Here is a 14457-nt window from a genome sequence, read left to right as displayed (position 1 = left end):
TGAGAAAATATCTGGCTCTTTAGCTGCTAAATGCTCCACTATTTTCACCATCTGGTTGCTAACTGAGTCTGCCTGCTGTTTGATGCTAAGCAGATAGTGTACAGTGGGTTTTTAGATCTTTTCCACTGAAAACAGCTGTCTGCTGCATCTGTAAACAACACTATGAGAAGGGTAGTGAACCAAAACAGTAAAGCTGTGGGCCATAAAACCAAAACAATGAGCTAAAAATAATAATTTACTCACTGACCAACCTGCCTGTTCATAGAAATACACATTAGCCTACTTCAAGTATTTACTGTAATGTGCATTATCCTAAAACCAATATGACATTAGAGGATGATGAAAGCAATGGGCAATGTAAGCGTACCGTAGATTAATGAACATAGGCTAGTTCTGATTAATGTGAGGTGATCCTAGGAGGAAGTGTGTCATAACTGACATAAAACATCTGTGACGGATCGTTTCCAAATTACGTAACCTGCTCTCAACCCCAAAATATGCTATTATGAAAGACTGCAAAAGGTACAGTTAGATCACAACCTGTGTTTCAGTAAATGCAACTTTGCATGATCTTGGAGAATGTTTTGTGTGTAGATAATGTGGAATGACAGAGCTAGAAGAGAGCTGTCTGCTCAGTGCGTGTCTGCTGCCGGGTGTTGACAGACATGCAGTCATAGTCGGCTGTATCTTGGCTGCTTCCACTCACTCAATCATATAATAAGAGAGACAGACCGAGTTGACTTGGCCATGAACTTCACATTCCACTTGACATGTGGTTGTGAGGATTGCTTAAACCTAAATTTTCTCTTTCTGCCTTTCTTTACCAAACTCTTTTTAACCATGCTAGCGGCATGTTCCACCACTTTGGTTCAGACTAAAATATCTCAACAACTATTGGATGGATTTCCATGAAATTTTGTACAAACATTCATGGTCCCCAGATGATGAAGCCCAGTGACTTTAGTGATCCTCTGCCTTTTCCTCTAGCACCACCGTAAGGTTGACATTTTTGTTTTTTGTGAAACAATGGATTGCCATGAAATTTGGTACAGACACTCATGCCCCTCTCAGGATGAATAGTAACAACTTTAGTTTGAACTTTCATCTAGCACTATCATCAGGTCAAAACTATAATTTGTCCAATATTTCACCTCCAAAACTAAAGATATTATTCCCATCAGCCTCAACTGTACTTTGTGTTGGTATAATGTTTACCATGTAATGTTAGCATTTAGCTCAAAGCACCGCTGTGCCTAAGTACAGCCTCACAGAGCCGCTAGCATGGCTGTAGACCCTGGTCAGACTAGCATTTAAAATGCTGAAATTTTGGGGCAAATTCAATTCAATTAATTTCCCGCAATTAGTGGATTCACTTGCGGGGGTGAAGTAAATCTGTTTGAATTTTTCACATTTAACTTTGGTAAACTTTGACCTGCAAATTTGTGCCATTTACCAACACCAAGCCATCTTTGGCCCCGATCTTTGAGGGGACTTATTAGCTTATTAGCTGTAATCTCCTCTGTTGGAGTAAAAACTAAAACACAAAAGAGCAATGGTTTGCAGACACTTCTGACACAGGAGTCGACGGTAAAAATAAACTGTGTGAACTTATTGTCCCATTAGCAACTGAGGTAAGCTAACAAGCAAACACGTTTGCTAACTGACTGTTAGCAACCTATCTAGCTTGGAGAGCTTTTTATTGAACGAAATGGTGTACAATGGTGAACAAAATGCAACAAAACAGTAGAGAGAAAATAGAGAGAAGCTCGGGAAGCTATTGTGACTGACTAGCACTAGCCCAGCTGGCTAGCGTGTTAGCAGTTAGCTCACCAGCTACAGCAGTTTACCAACACCACCGAGCTGCTAGAACCAAATATTTTGCGAAAACATGTAGATTAATTTCACTGTACCACTTTCTGGTGTGACCAGGCCTTTAGGCCTTTTTACTTTTAAGTACATATCCAACTTTTCTGCTTTCTGAACAACATTTTTTCCTTCTCTCTTACTCTCAGCCCCCCTCCCCTCTCAGGCCCTTTTCTGTCTCTGTCTGTAACACATCTTTCAAGCGACGGAGGAAGCCTCTCTGTCACAATGTGCTTACTATTCCTTCCAGGAGAGGATTGATGCATCTCCCGTCTCTGTGACTGACAGACTACATAAACAGCTAAATGCGTGGCTCAGAGCTGTCTGGCAGCCGGGCCCCCTGTGCAGGCAGAGGCTGTACTCACACTGATGTCCTGGGGGCCTGTGAGGGAGGAACAAGGCCAGGGGCTGGCACTGTTCTTGAACGCCTACACCCCTGATGTAGATACACAGTGTGCAAGCTGCTATTCTGAGGAGTGCATATAATTTGGCGTGATGTTCTCATGGTATTAACTTGTAATCTTAATTAATTCATGAACATTTGGACACATTTCGGAAGCATGTGTGATGTTTCCAGCAATATATCTCACAGCAAGTGTGTAATTCCTGCTTTGTGATGCCCAGAAGGGAGGAATACAGATCTAGCCAAATTATGAAATGCAGTTAAACACAGAATTTTCTTCTCTATCAGTTCATTTTCTACACTGATTTTCTCAAAGTAAAGCAGCTTCAATAGTCCTTTCATATATTCCACCATCTCTACTTGTGTTTGCGTGAAAAGCTTTAAACCAGTCTCTTGTTGGTAAAAGAGCAGGCTTATGCCTCCATCTGCTGGTGACAATTTGTACATCCATTGACTCATTATATTTGGGGAAGCAATACAGGACAACTTCTTTCCACAAAAAGTGAAGCACAGGAGGCATATTGTGCTACACAGAGTGCCACCGACATTCAGCACTAACAATAACACACATCTCTTCCTGTGACGCAGGGTCCAAACAGCTGAATTTGACTTCTTATACAGTCATTTTATGTCATTTATACCTTTTGTTTTAAGTACATAATATCAAAATCATTGTTTGGCATTTTATGTCTATTGTTTCTAATGATAAACAAGACTAAGAGTCTACAGCAGCTCAGTGAGGCACATTGCTCTGAGCTAAATGCTAACGACAGCATGCTCACAATGACAATGCTAACATGCTGATGTTTAGCATAATGTTTACTGTGTTCACCATCTTAGTTTAGCGTGTTAGCATGCTGATATTTGCTAATTAGCACTACCAACAAAGTACAGCTGAGGCTAATGGGACTGTCATTAATTTCAAAGGTATTTGATCAGAAACCAAAGTATCAAACAAAAAAAAAAATGACCTGATGATGGCGCTAGAGGGAAGATTAAGATATCACCAAAGTAACAACAATTCATCCTGAGGGGGACATGAACGTCTGCACCAAATTACATGGCAAACCATCCATTCCCGATAATTGTTGAGATATTTCAGTCTGCACTGCCGTGGCTAAAAATGTAGAAGAAAATCCATCCAAGACATTTATTAATGTTTTAGTGAGAGGGTTTTTTTATCTTTGTCAATAAAAACACATTTTATCCATTAAATGTGTTTTATTTTCTTTATGCTTGCATAGCAAAACAAACAGGACAACGATCTGTCTTTGAAAGTTTTAACACACAAACAGGTTTTTACACCTTTAGGAAAAGTTAGGAAATATTATAAAGAAAAATTCCCATAGAACCGGCACATTTACTGACCGATTTTAAGAAAGTTTTATCAAACTGATAAAAAGTTCTTATTTTGTTTTGTTTTTTTTATTATGATTCTTACTGATTGTATCATCTGTCTTGAATAAAAATGTTTAGGTCACATGTTTTAAAAATAGATATTTTTCCAAAAATAAACATCCTGTGTTGTTTTTATTTTCTTTGTGAGTCTGATATTATGAACATTTAGCATTAAGGAAAAGGCCACTACAGACCACTACAGACTAGATTGTCTAAAAATGCTGTTGATCAACGTTATACTGTGTAATTCATATGACAAACTGATTATCCATACCTTGCATACTATAACATGGCTATATGGGTAAGTCACATACTGTCAGTGAGTCGTATTAATCCATATCAGATACGTGTCATGACAAACTGTCAGAGAGGCGATTATTGCAGGTGTTAACACTGTGTTACTGTATAATAAGGAGGAGACTGGAGGGCCATTAGACGACCACCTGAAGGATTTCAACAGGCTTTGTCTGTTTGGATTGGCTAGAGTCCGACTTGTTACGACCTCCTTTCTCTGCCGCACTAATTTTCTCACAGTGCTCCGGCTGACCGCTCTGCTGGTGGCCAAATTCAAAGCTAATCCTGAGCTCTCCCATCTGACAGCGAGGGAGGACGTCCGGGATCCACTCGATCACAAACGGAGTGGCCTCCTTCTGATCTGCTGAGCCTGGTCCTGCAGAGATGCACGACAGTGTAAATATAGCTGTGCAGACCGACTTCTTGATGCTGTCGCGGCAGAAAAAAAAACTCACCGGCTTTGAGGAAAGTGCGGAGCTCCATCGGTCGTATAGCCTGCGGCCGATCTGTCCTGTATCCCTCTGGTAACTCTGGTTCAGGCGGAGGCTCGGGGCAGCGAAAACGTGAATAAGAGCCATCAACGTTCTTAACGAAACTCTGAGAGAGCTCCAGAGGCAACTGGTGGACAGACCGTCAGGTGGAGAGAGATTAAGAGTGTAAGTTTGGGCATAGGTTTATATTTATCTATCTATCTATCTTTCTATATATATATATATATATATATATAGTATAAAATAATCACTGTTCGAATTACAGCGTGGCTTTCTGGGGAGCCCTATTTTTCGGGGGTGGGGTGTAGGAGGGTACTGTACTGTTGTGTTTATTAGACACAAATTATTGGAAATTGCTTTACTATTAGTATATAAATTTATACAGACAAAAACCAGTGGCACCAAAAATTACGATATTTTAGAGCTCCCCCTAAATTTCTCAAATGAGGCTTTCTGAAATATATTTATATTCAACTTATCGTAACAAATTATGAGACTGGTTAATTATACTTTCCATAGTAATGGTACTAGAGCAAATAAAAAGATACAAATTAGAAATGCTATGTAAATGTCTGTATGATTAATGCATGAACTCTACTTAGAATCATGTTTCCTTGATAGAGACCTGATATTAGCTAATGTTTTATTTGCATCTTTACTACAAAGAACACTGACCTTTACTGCTTTATCTTTGATTGATGTTCAGTTCCAGTGTGTTTTCAGAACAGTGAATAAAAAATAAATTCAATTACTGGGATTTTTTTTTACCCGAAAAACGGGCTTTTATCAGCTCTGTACACAGCATCCGGCTGCGCTCCAGGTCGAACGTGTTTTCAGTGTGCACTGGAAAAGTTTCAGAAATAGAGCGTCTGTTCTTCAGCAGCCACATTTATAATATAGTTAAGAGTTGTTTTGCCGACATTTTCTGTGTTTTACAAGCATGTATAAATACATGTTTGCAGCTCAGTTATATGTGGTAACAGATGCTTTTTGGCTCTATTGACCATAACATCCTTTTATTCAAACCTTCTCTGTCATCACTCATTTTAAATGTCAATAGAGGAGCCGATCTCACAGCTGCTGTCATTACCCCGTGTTTATGTTACAATATCGTGGTCGTTAAATAATGATTTTATCTGCAGCTCAGCAGCTTGGTGACGACTGCTGGTCAACATTTTGTATTTATGAGCTGCTATCAAATTCATTGCATGAATAAGAACAACTATATTGTGAATTCGGCTGCATTTACGGACGCGGTGGACAAAAAAACAACAGCTAGAATGGCAGCGGATCGTCTCCAGCAGCTGGAGACAGATGCTGTGTACATTGGCTGTTACTCTGAGGCTAGGAAGAGGCTACTCTGAGGCTAAGGTAGAGCAGCCTTTGTGTAGCCTGAGAAGCAAAACCCAGGGCTAAAAAAGGCCACCAGTGACTATTTCTCATTAAGCTTTTTGCTCTAAGCACACAGTAATAATTGGAGGTGACTTGGATGAATGTATCAACATTTATATTAATTCTGTAAGAGTGTAAATGCAAGGGTGTAACTACCATCCCCAGTGGAGGTTACACCCTTTGCATGAGAGACAGGGAGGGAGTGTTTACCTCTGGGGTGTCAAAGATGCGTTTGACCTGCATGAGATTGGTGATGTGCCAAGTGTACTTGGAGAAAGAGCCGAGAGGAACTCCATCATTTTTCACAAACGCTGACATCCACACAAAGAGAGAGAGAGAGAGAGAGTCTATAATTGTTCACATATTTGTGGTTTGTTTAGCCAGTGGTGGAAGTATTCAGATCCTTTATAAAAAAAGTAAAAGTACTAATATAACGATACTCCATCACAAGTCAAAGTCCTGCATTCAAAAACCTACTTAACTCAACCAAATGTACTTAAAGTATGAAAAGTAAAAGTACTGGTTGGGCAGTAAAATCTTCCCTGTGACTGATATATTATTATAAAAGACCTAATTAGATTGTTTATACTGATGCATCAATGCATTAAGTAGTATTTTACTGTTGTAGCTGGTTGAGGTGGAGCTAGTTTTAACTACTTTATGTAAGGGCTGTCGGGCCCCTCCAGAGGGTCACCAGATAAATCTGAGGGGTCGTGAGATGATTAATGGGAGATGAAAGAAGAAAAAACAATTTTCTATGATGAAAATCTGTTGTCAGATAAATATACTGGAGTAAAAAGTAAAATATTTCCCTCTGAATTGTAGTGGAAGTGTAAGTAGTATAAAATGGAAATACTATTATAAACTATAATAAATGCACTTAGTTATTTTCGACCACTGTGTTTAGCCAAGATATCTGGGTGTGATGCAAAACAAACACATGTAGCTCTAGTTTTTCAGGTACACAAGTGCGATAAGAATGATGTTGTTCCACCTGTTGTGTAGTTAGGCAGTCTCTTCTTCTTGGAGCCCAGCGACAGACGATGCTGCAGAGCGCTGAAGAACTCCTGGGGAATGTGGTACACCAGAGGTTGTGGTTTCCCTGATGGAAATACAACTTTTTAACTGTGTGCAACAAGCAACCAAAGCCAGTCATCCTGCAGAGATCAACACGTTTGAGATCAACCCTCTGCTCTGTAAGAACAAACAGGTTTATAAGGCGTAAGTAATGGCTTTATTAGTGGCAAATAAATCATTGAATAATGCTTTCTAGATCAGTATTGAGCGATTAATAAGACTTATGGGTTGCCAGATTGTGAAATGTATCCAAAGCCCATTTATTAAAGGAATAGTTCGACATTTTAATTAGCTTTCTTGCTTAGAGTTAGATGAGAAGATCGATACCACTCTCGTATTTATCTGTGCAATATAAGGCTACAGCTAGCAGCATGTTAGCTTAGCTCCGCCGGGGGGTAACTGCACCCGGCCAAGAAATTGTTGGCACATAATCTCTCGTAAAACTCCAACTTGTCATTTTTATACTTTTTGTACGTATTAAATAGATGAGATATAACATGTTGATAAGTGAGCTTTAGAGGTGCTGGTAGGTGGATTTTTTTACCTTTGGATAGAGCCAGGCTAGCAGTTTCCCCCTGTTTCCAGTCTTTATGCTAAGCTAACCAGCTGCTGGCCTGGTTGTGGCTTCATATTTAGCGCACAATATGAGAGTGGTATCGATCTTCTCTCCACAAGAAAGCGAATAAGCGTATTTCCCAAAATGTCCAACTATTTCTTTAACTCTGAATAAGACGTATATATATATATATATATATATATATATATATATATATATATATACCATATATATATGGTGAAATGTAGTGCAGTGTACTAAACAAGCTCTTCATCTTTACCATCAAACTGGTAGTGCATTGTCTGGTGGATCCTCTCTGTGACACTGGCCAGCCACTGGTGGAAGCCCATCGTCACTGTACGCTCATCCACAACCTGGGTACTCCCTGAGACATGCACACACAGATTAGAAGATCAAGTAAAACAACAAACACTCATTCATTATCTGCTTTGTTTCTAGGTGGACCACCCACCAACCAGACATTTAGTCTTTAAGTCTGTAAGCTTTGGCCTGTCAAATTTAATTAAAAAGCCTGGAAATGTTTTGTCGGTCACAAATTAAATGCTAAAATATGCTCCACTACAGTGCGACCCTGTTCTTTTCAATAGTGGATCAGGATTAGTGCTGCAGGATTAGACAGAGGGATGATAAAGATAGAGACAGATGTCTAAGACGACGTAAGGCTCTTTAACAGACAGATTTAGGCAGCAAAAGGATGAAAAGGCAGGCAGGCAGGCAGGGAGGGAGGCAGCACCTGGAGCCTTCAGCCCACCACCACCAGGGGCTTTCCTCTGACCAGCTTTCCTCAGGCCGGAGGCTGACACTCCCTCTTTCCCCACCCCAGAGGGAGAGGTCACTGAGGGGGCTACACGGAGGCAGGAAATTAAAGAACGACAGGTTGGGAAAGATAAAGATGGAAAGAGAAGGGAGGACAATGGAAGATTCAGACAAACATGCTTTAGAGAATCATCCTGCATTAATGAGTGATAAATGCTTGTAATAAATCTGTCAGGAAGTATTATGATGGAAGCACCAGAGAGAGATTCATCCAGGCGAAGTTTCTTTGTTTTATGATGAGAGTTGACTGGTTCGGTCTGTTGCAGAAGCTTCTCACTGGGACTAATTACTCGAACGGTAGCGTTTTGCTGCACACCTGAATGGAAAAACATGGAGAAAGACATGTTAAGCAATGGGTTGTATTGAATCAAATAATACATTAAAAGGAATGGTTTTGGGAAATATGCTTATTTGCTTTCTTGCTAAGAGTAGAGCCACGCGACAATTAGCTTAGCTTAGCTTAGCATAAAGACTGGAAACAGGGGGAAAGCCTGGCTGTGTCCAAAGGCAAAATCAGCCCAAGAACAAACAGATGATTAACAGACGAACAGCAAATCAATGAATTGTTTTAGCACTAGCTCTTTTTACCTCCATCTGGAGTCTGTGGATTATCTCAGGTCACCGATGTTATTAATCTTTGCCCTGGTTTGTTAATTCATATTTGGGACCTTAATTTTAAGATCAGGACGGGGATTCTTCGAGGGTGATTTAGGTTTAAATACATCCAGCCAGTTTATTAGCAGCCTGCAATAAAACCTGCCTGCATGGAGGTTAGAATGTAGAAATAGAGAGGTGTTGATTCAACTGTATGATCATTTTTGGAGGCTGCACTTTGTGGTGCTGGTGAATTGTATTAAGTTATACTGAGAGGTATTCCACCCCATTTATATCAATGAGGTTAGGCTGAATAACAGAAACACCTCTCCCTAAAACAATTTAAACAACAACTGCACATTATAACCTTCATGAATGGAGGATATATTGCGGGACTGCTAGGTGTACCTAATAAACTGGTAACTAAATGTATGTGCCAGTTTTATGTTTTGTCTGAAAGTGGTCTCTTTTGAGGGGAAAACAATCAGAGAGAAAAGTGTAAAAGAACATTTTTTTCAATAAAGATATATTGTAAATATAGCCGCAGGCAGCAATGGGCGAGTTCAAATCTTTTTTCGCTCGACGGAAGGAAGCAGCTCAATCGGCCAAAAATTAAAGTCGCAGGCAGAAATTCGCCATTCGGCCCCCCTTCGTCGAATTTGAACAAAACTCTGTGTGTATGTTCAGGAGATAGCGCGGGATGTCTACGGTGAGTTTAATCAGGATTGCTCAAAGGCATCTTGAGTTATGGACAAACATGTGATAGACCACGCCCACTTAGACCAAACGATATGAAACTTCAGATTTTGGTTAACACTTGCCCCCTGTGGGTCGAGCTCAAAATGATTTGGCACGCCTATTCCCAAACACGGCCTGAAGATATCTCCCAAGATTTATGGTGATTGGACAAATCGTTAATGAATTATGACCTATTTCGTGCTAAGCCCCTCCCTTTGACCAATCTTGCTCATTTATAAACGTAGAAACGTGTATCTCAGTCCCGCAATGCTGTATAAAAAATTTGGTGTCGATAGAGTTCAAATTCAAAAAGTTCTATTCATTTTACTGTTTTTCACATTATGCAAATTAGCATTCGCAGGTTGAACCCTAAAGTGTAAAAAACTGCAAGTTGCAGGTTTCACTGGCGGTTATATGCTGGATAATTTCTTAGTTGAGAACAGGCACTTCCTGTCATCACTGTGAGGTTGTCAGGCAACCAGTGGAGACTCATCTAACTCTCAGCAAAAAAGCAAATAAGCGTAATAATGCCAAACTATTCCTTTTAAAATAGGTTGAAACTGATGTGAAAAAAACCAGGCTCGGTTACTGTACCGCTGGGAGTGTAGTTGATGAAAGCAGCAAACTCTGAAGCCAGTTTCTCATCGCTTGCAAAGGCGGACACACAGGCGTAGAAGTGAAGGCAGGGCTGTGATGTGAGCGAGCTGGGAGGAGCATGAGAGTTGGTGGATCCACCTGCTCCATCGACACCAGGTTTACTTCTTCTGCTGCTGCTAACCTGACAGGCACAGTAGAAAACGGCATGCTGCTGCTCTCTGCTTCTTCTCTCGCTCTTTACGACCTCAGACAGTCCGCCTGCACCTACAGTGAGATGCAGCAGGCCCAGAGGATGCTGGGAATCTGTGTGGCACTTCACCACCAGGGTGTCTTTAGCAACGCGCTGCACCAGGGGCCCTGGAGACTCTGTGGCCAGCCTCCACAGCTCCTCCCTGGCTTGAATGGAGGCCTGCAAACCCTCCAAGACGGAGCTCTTTAAGGTCAGCGGGGTGGCGCGGCTCCGACACTCTATGGCTTGCTTGATGTGGATGCAGAGGCTGTCTGAGGACTGTTTTGAACTGGCAACCGCTGATTCTGACTCGCCCTGATTTGACCTTTGACCCTGCCTGCAAGAAGGCAAAAAGCAGCGGCCCAGGTTGATTCTGGTGAGCAGGGTGGCTCCGTCGCCTGTCGCTATAGCAGTATCAGTGGGAACGAGTTCAACAAAGCCCAGCTGCGTAGCCGTGGCTCCTCTTCCTCTATGACACACTGAAAACACCTGCACTCCTCCACCTGAGCCACCGACCAGAACTCCTCCGCCTCCCTCCCGCTCTTTCCCCCCTCTCTCCTCACTGTCTATTATCACTTTCACCACCTCCACTGCACACTTCTTGCTGTTCCTGCCCGCCGCCGACGCATTTCTGAGGGAAATCCCACAGGCCTTGTTCTTGCAGCTGAGCCCGCGGGTGCCGTTGTAGACGCCGCACTGCGGACACTTGCGAATGCCCCGTAAGGTGGCCCTGCCCAGGTTGGAGAGGAAGGCGGGAGTTGTGGATGCGGTCTTTCTGCTGTCTCTCTGTTTTGCTGCCAGGTTGGCCTGGGCGGTCGAAGGCTGCGGGGCTGCGGATGACACCATGCTCAATGAGGAGGACACCGTTACTTCAGTTTCCATTTTGGGACTGTGTATCACTAAGAGTTTAGCTGGGGGCGAGGGGATTCAAACCTTGACGAGGAGGGAAAAAGAAAGTGAGCTGTGCTTTTTTAATTTATTTATTGGATTATTTAACAGGGACAGTGCACATTAATAAACATTGCTGTAAATGCGCCAGAGGGGAACGTATCCTCTTAATATCACACATTAAGGAAACCTTTTCAAAGAGTTTTATGTAGGTCAAATGTTCAGTGTATGTTTTCCTGGGTCAATATGTTGAAAACACCCAACTACAGCTTATAGCCTACTGATGTTATACTCTTTGAAACCTACGCCCTCAAATTTGTGGGCAAGACTCCACAGTGGCTGAAAGGATTTTTACCATTCAAACCGCATTTGAAACGTCCATCTCCATTCGTTCTTTTGCAATTCGACCTGACTTTACTAATCTCTTACAATGTTAGTTTATATCAAGAACGTACCCTGGGAACATATGGGGATGAGCCCCGCCAGAGTTAGCCAAGAGGCTATTTTTCATCTGTAGTCCCTGGACAGTTGTTACAAAGTCACTCTAAAAACAAAATATAAGATTAAAATTACAAAGTTATTGAGATCATTTATAAGCATGCAGAACAATAATAAAAATAATATTAATGTTAGTAAAAAACATCATACAGGACAGCATTATACTACATAGTCAGGTACTATTTAAAAACATGCAACACAGAGACTCATAATACAAGACATTTAAAACTATAAAAATGTAACTACATATCATGAATAAAAAATTTTTTTAATTTATTTCTTAAAAAAATAAAATTACAACATTAAGCTTTATTTATTGTCTTCTTAAGTTCTGCTAACAATTTGACAACACTGTACCAGTTAAAACGCTTTGTAACTGCATCCTGCTTCAAATGTTATGTGTTTAAAAGCGGCACCACCTCGCAGTAAACGACACCACCTGGATCACACATGATATAACTGTGTGTGTGTTTCTTAAAGCAAATGTTTAAACTACCTGTGATCCGCTTCTGTTTGGTCACGTTCAGCTCTACTCTGGCATCCAAAACCGCCTCGACCGTCGCCATTCCTCCTTACATCCCGACAACCGCATTGCGCCTGTAACGACACTCCCCATTGGTCGGAAGCGATCACATGGGTTAAAAAAAAGGGGGGAAGGGGAGGGGCGACCTCTCTCGGAGCGCTGAATCATGGGAAATGTAGTTCATGTAGCTCGGAGGGCGGATGCTTCGTTTTCTTGTCGATTTTGGCCTTTTTAAAAGCAAGAAACTAAGAAGACGTTATAATAATGCGTCAACTTCCACTGTATTTTAAGTATTATAAGGGATTTTGTGTTAGATGACGTTTAATCAAGCCTGTAGCAGTGGTGCAATGCAACTAAATACCTTTACTTAAGTATTTGTACTTGAGTATCTCCATTTTATGCTACTTTATACTTCTAATCCACTACATAGTACTTTTTACTCGACTACATTTATTTGCCAACATACCCTGCAGATTCTGATTAATACAAAATATAAATCAAGTAGTTGAAATTAGCTCCACCTTTACCAACATTAGCGATGTACACAACTATAATCCAGTGATAAAATATATTATTCTGAAATGGGCCATTGTGCATAATGAGTACTTTTACTTTCATATTTTAATACCAATACGTATGTTCTTTTACTTAAGTAAGATTTTGAATGCATGACTTTTACTTGTAACAGAGTATTTCTACACTGTGGTGTTAAAACTTTAAGTAACAGATCTGAATACTTCTTCCACCTCTGTAGTCAGCTTTTTAGAAATAATGAAGTCATGAGTCAAAGTCTCCCCAACATGGTGTCGTTCAGGTTCCCATCAACCTCAGCTGACTTTTGAGTTTCAGGATTATGAAAGAAAAAGTGACAACGGTTTAACAATCTCGGATAATTACATAAATTATTTAAAATAGCTGATTTCTCCCAAGGCTAAATAAGTACAATTTAAAATCATTAATAGATACTATCCAGCTGCATAAACTTTTAAAAAGAAGATTTCGGTTTGAGGTCGACCTGTTGTTTCTGTCTTCAAGAGCCTGAAACATCTTTTCTATTCATGTTCAATCACATCACAGTTTTGGCTGAACCTTTTTTTTTTGGAGGGTCTCAAAATTAAAAATGTCCCCTTGACTTGCACCAAATCCTAGTTTATTCAGATAATCTCTCAAAAGAAATATCTGACATGGTTAATATTATTATCATTATGGGTTAATATCACATTCATTCATGTAAATAGAAAAAGCAGATACCCTCCTTAGCTTTGTTTGTAGATTTAAGAATTATTTTTCTTCTTTACGGATACTAGCTGATACACAAAACAAAAAAATGTCAAGCTGTGTCTCAATTTCTTGTGTTTTGAACAAGATTTCGTGTTTTATTTATTTATTAAATTATTTTTTGCCTCACCATCACTCGTCTGTCTGTTTTGTTGATTGGGTCTCAATTTATAAATGATTTATGATACAATGATTTATTTTTGTTATTTATTTCACTTTAAGTCGAAACTTGATCTCTCGACTCTTGAAGTGTAAACTTATTTTATTTGATTATATTTGCCCATTTCTGTTTATTTCCTTGTTTATTTTTGTTTATGATTGTTGTACCCTTGCTGCCCTTGTTTTCCTCTATGAATGCACTGTAATTGTTCCTTCTTGGATTTTGTATCATAGGGTTAAATAAAGTTTAAAAAAGAGAAAAGGCTGTACTTTGTGTTAGTGGCAAATGTTAGCAAGCTAACATGCTAAATTGAGATGGTGAACAGGGTAAACATTATACCTGCATATGCTACATTAGCATGTTAGCATTGTTATTGTGAGCATAGCATTTAGCTTAAAGCACCACTATCCCAAAGCACAGCCTCACAGAGCCGCTAGCATGGCTGTGGCCTTTTATTTAAGCAGTTAGAGGTTACATTGTCTGTATGTAACTTGATTAAGCACAAATGTATTTAAATAAAAGCCTTAAAACTATTTTTGACTCAGGGCCCTTCTATTAGAGGGGGTTTCAAGATTAGCAAATAAAGCAGGTGTCATCTTAAAGCCCCTATAATGTCATTTAATTCTGTACTTTAGAGCTAC

The 14457-nt window shown here is 40.2% G+C and overlaps 1 protein-coding gene across 5 annotated transcripts; it reads right to left on the bottom strand.

The window, feature by feature from the left end:
* Positions 1-3472: 3472 nt before the first annotated feature.
* lg18h2orf42 (linkage group 18 C2orf42 homolog) lies at positions 3473-12952 on the bottom strand. 5 transcript variants are annotated; one of them, XM_044174597.1, is made up of 10 exons: positions 12352-12858; positions 11813-11901; positions 10238-11402; positions 8508-8627; positions 8229-8339; positions 7755-7859; positions 6836-6943; positions 6052-6152; positions 4414-4576; positions 3473-4334 (listed from the first exon to the last, which is right to left on the bottom strand). In XM_044174597.1, exons 3-10 carry the CDS (start codon positions 11349-11351, stop codon positions 4096-4098), a joined length of 2061 nt encoding a protein of 686 aa, XP_044030532.1. In that variant the 5' UTR covers positions 11352-11402; positions 11813-11901; positions 12352-12858; the 3' UTR covers positions 3473-4095. The 5 variants fall into 5 exon arrangements, 4 of the variants coding, with proteins under 4 accessions (XP_044030532.1, XP_044030533.1, XP_044030534.1 ...); XM_044174598.1 differs by lacking the exon at positions 12352-12858 and adding an exon at positions 12213-12342; XM_044174599.1 differs by lacking the exon at positions 11813-11901 and having other exon boundaries at positions 12352-12859.
* Between the last annotated feature and the right edge of the window lie 1505 nt (positions 12953-14457).

Source organism: Siniperca chuatsi, linkage group LG18, assembly GCF_020085105.1.
Source record: "Siniperca chuatsi isolate FFG_IHB_CAS linkage group LG18, ASM2008510v1, whole genome shotgun sequence".
NCBI classification, from domain to species: domain Eukaryota; kingdom Metazoa; phylum Chordata; class Actinopteri; order Centrarchiformes; family Sinipercidae; genus Siniperca; species Siniperca chuatsi.
Note: the sequence above shows the minus strand (reverse complement) of the source record. Positions and strands in the feature narration are given on the sequence as shown.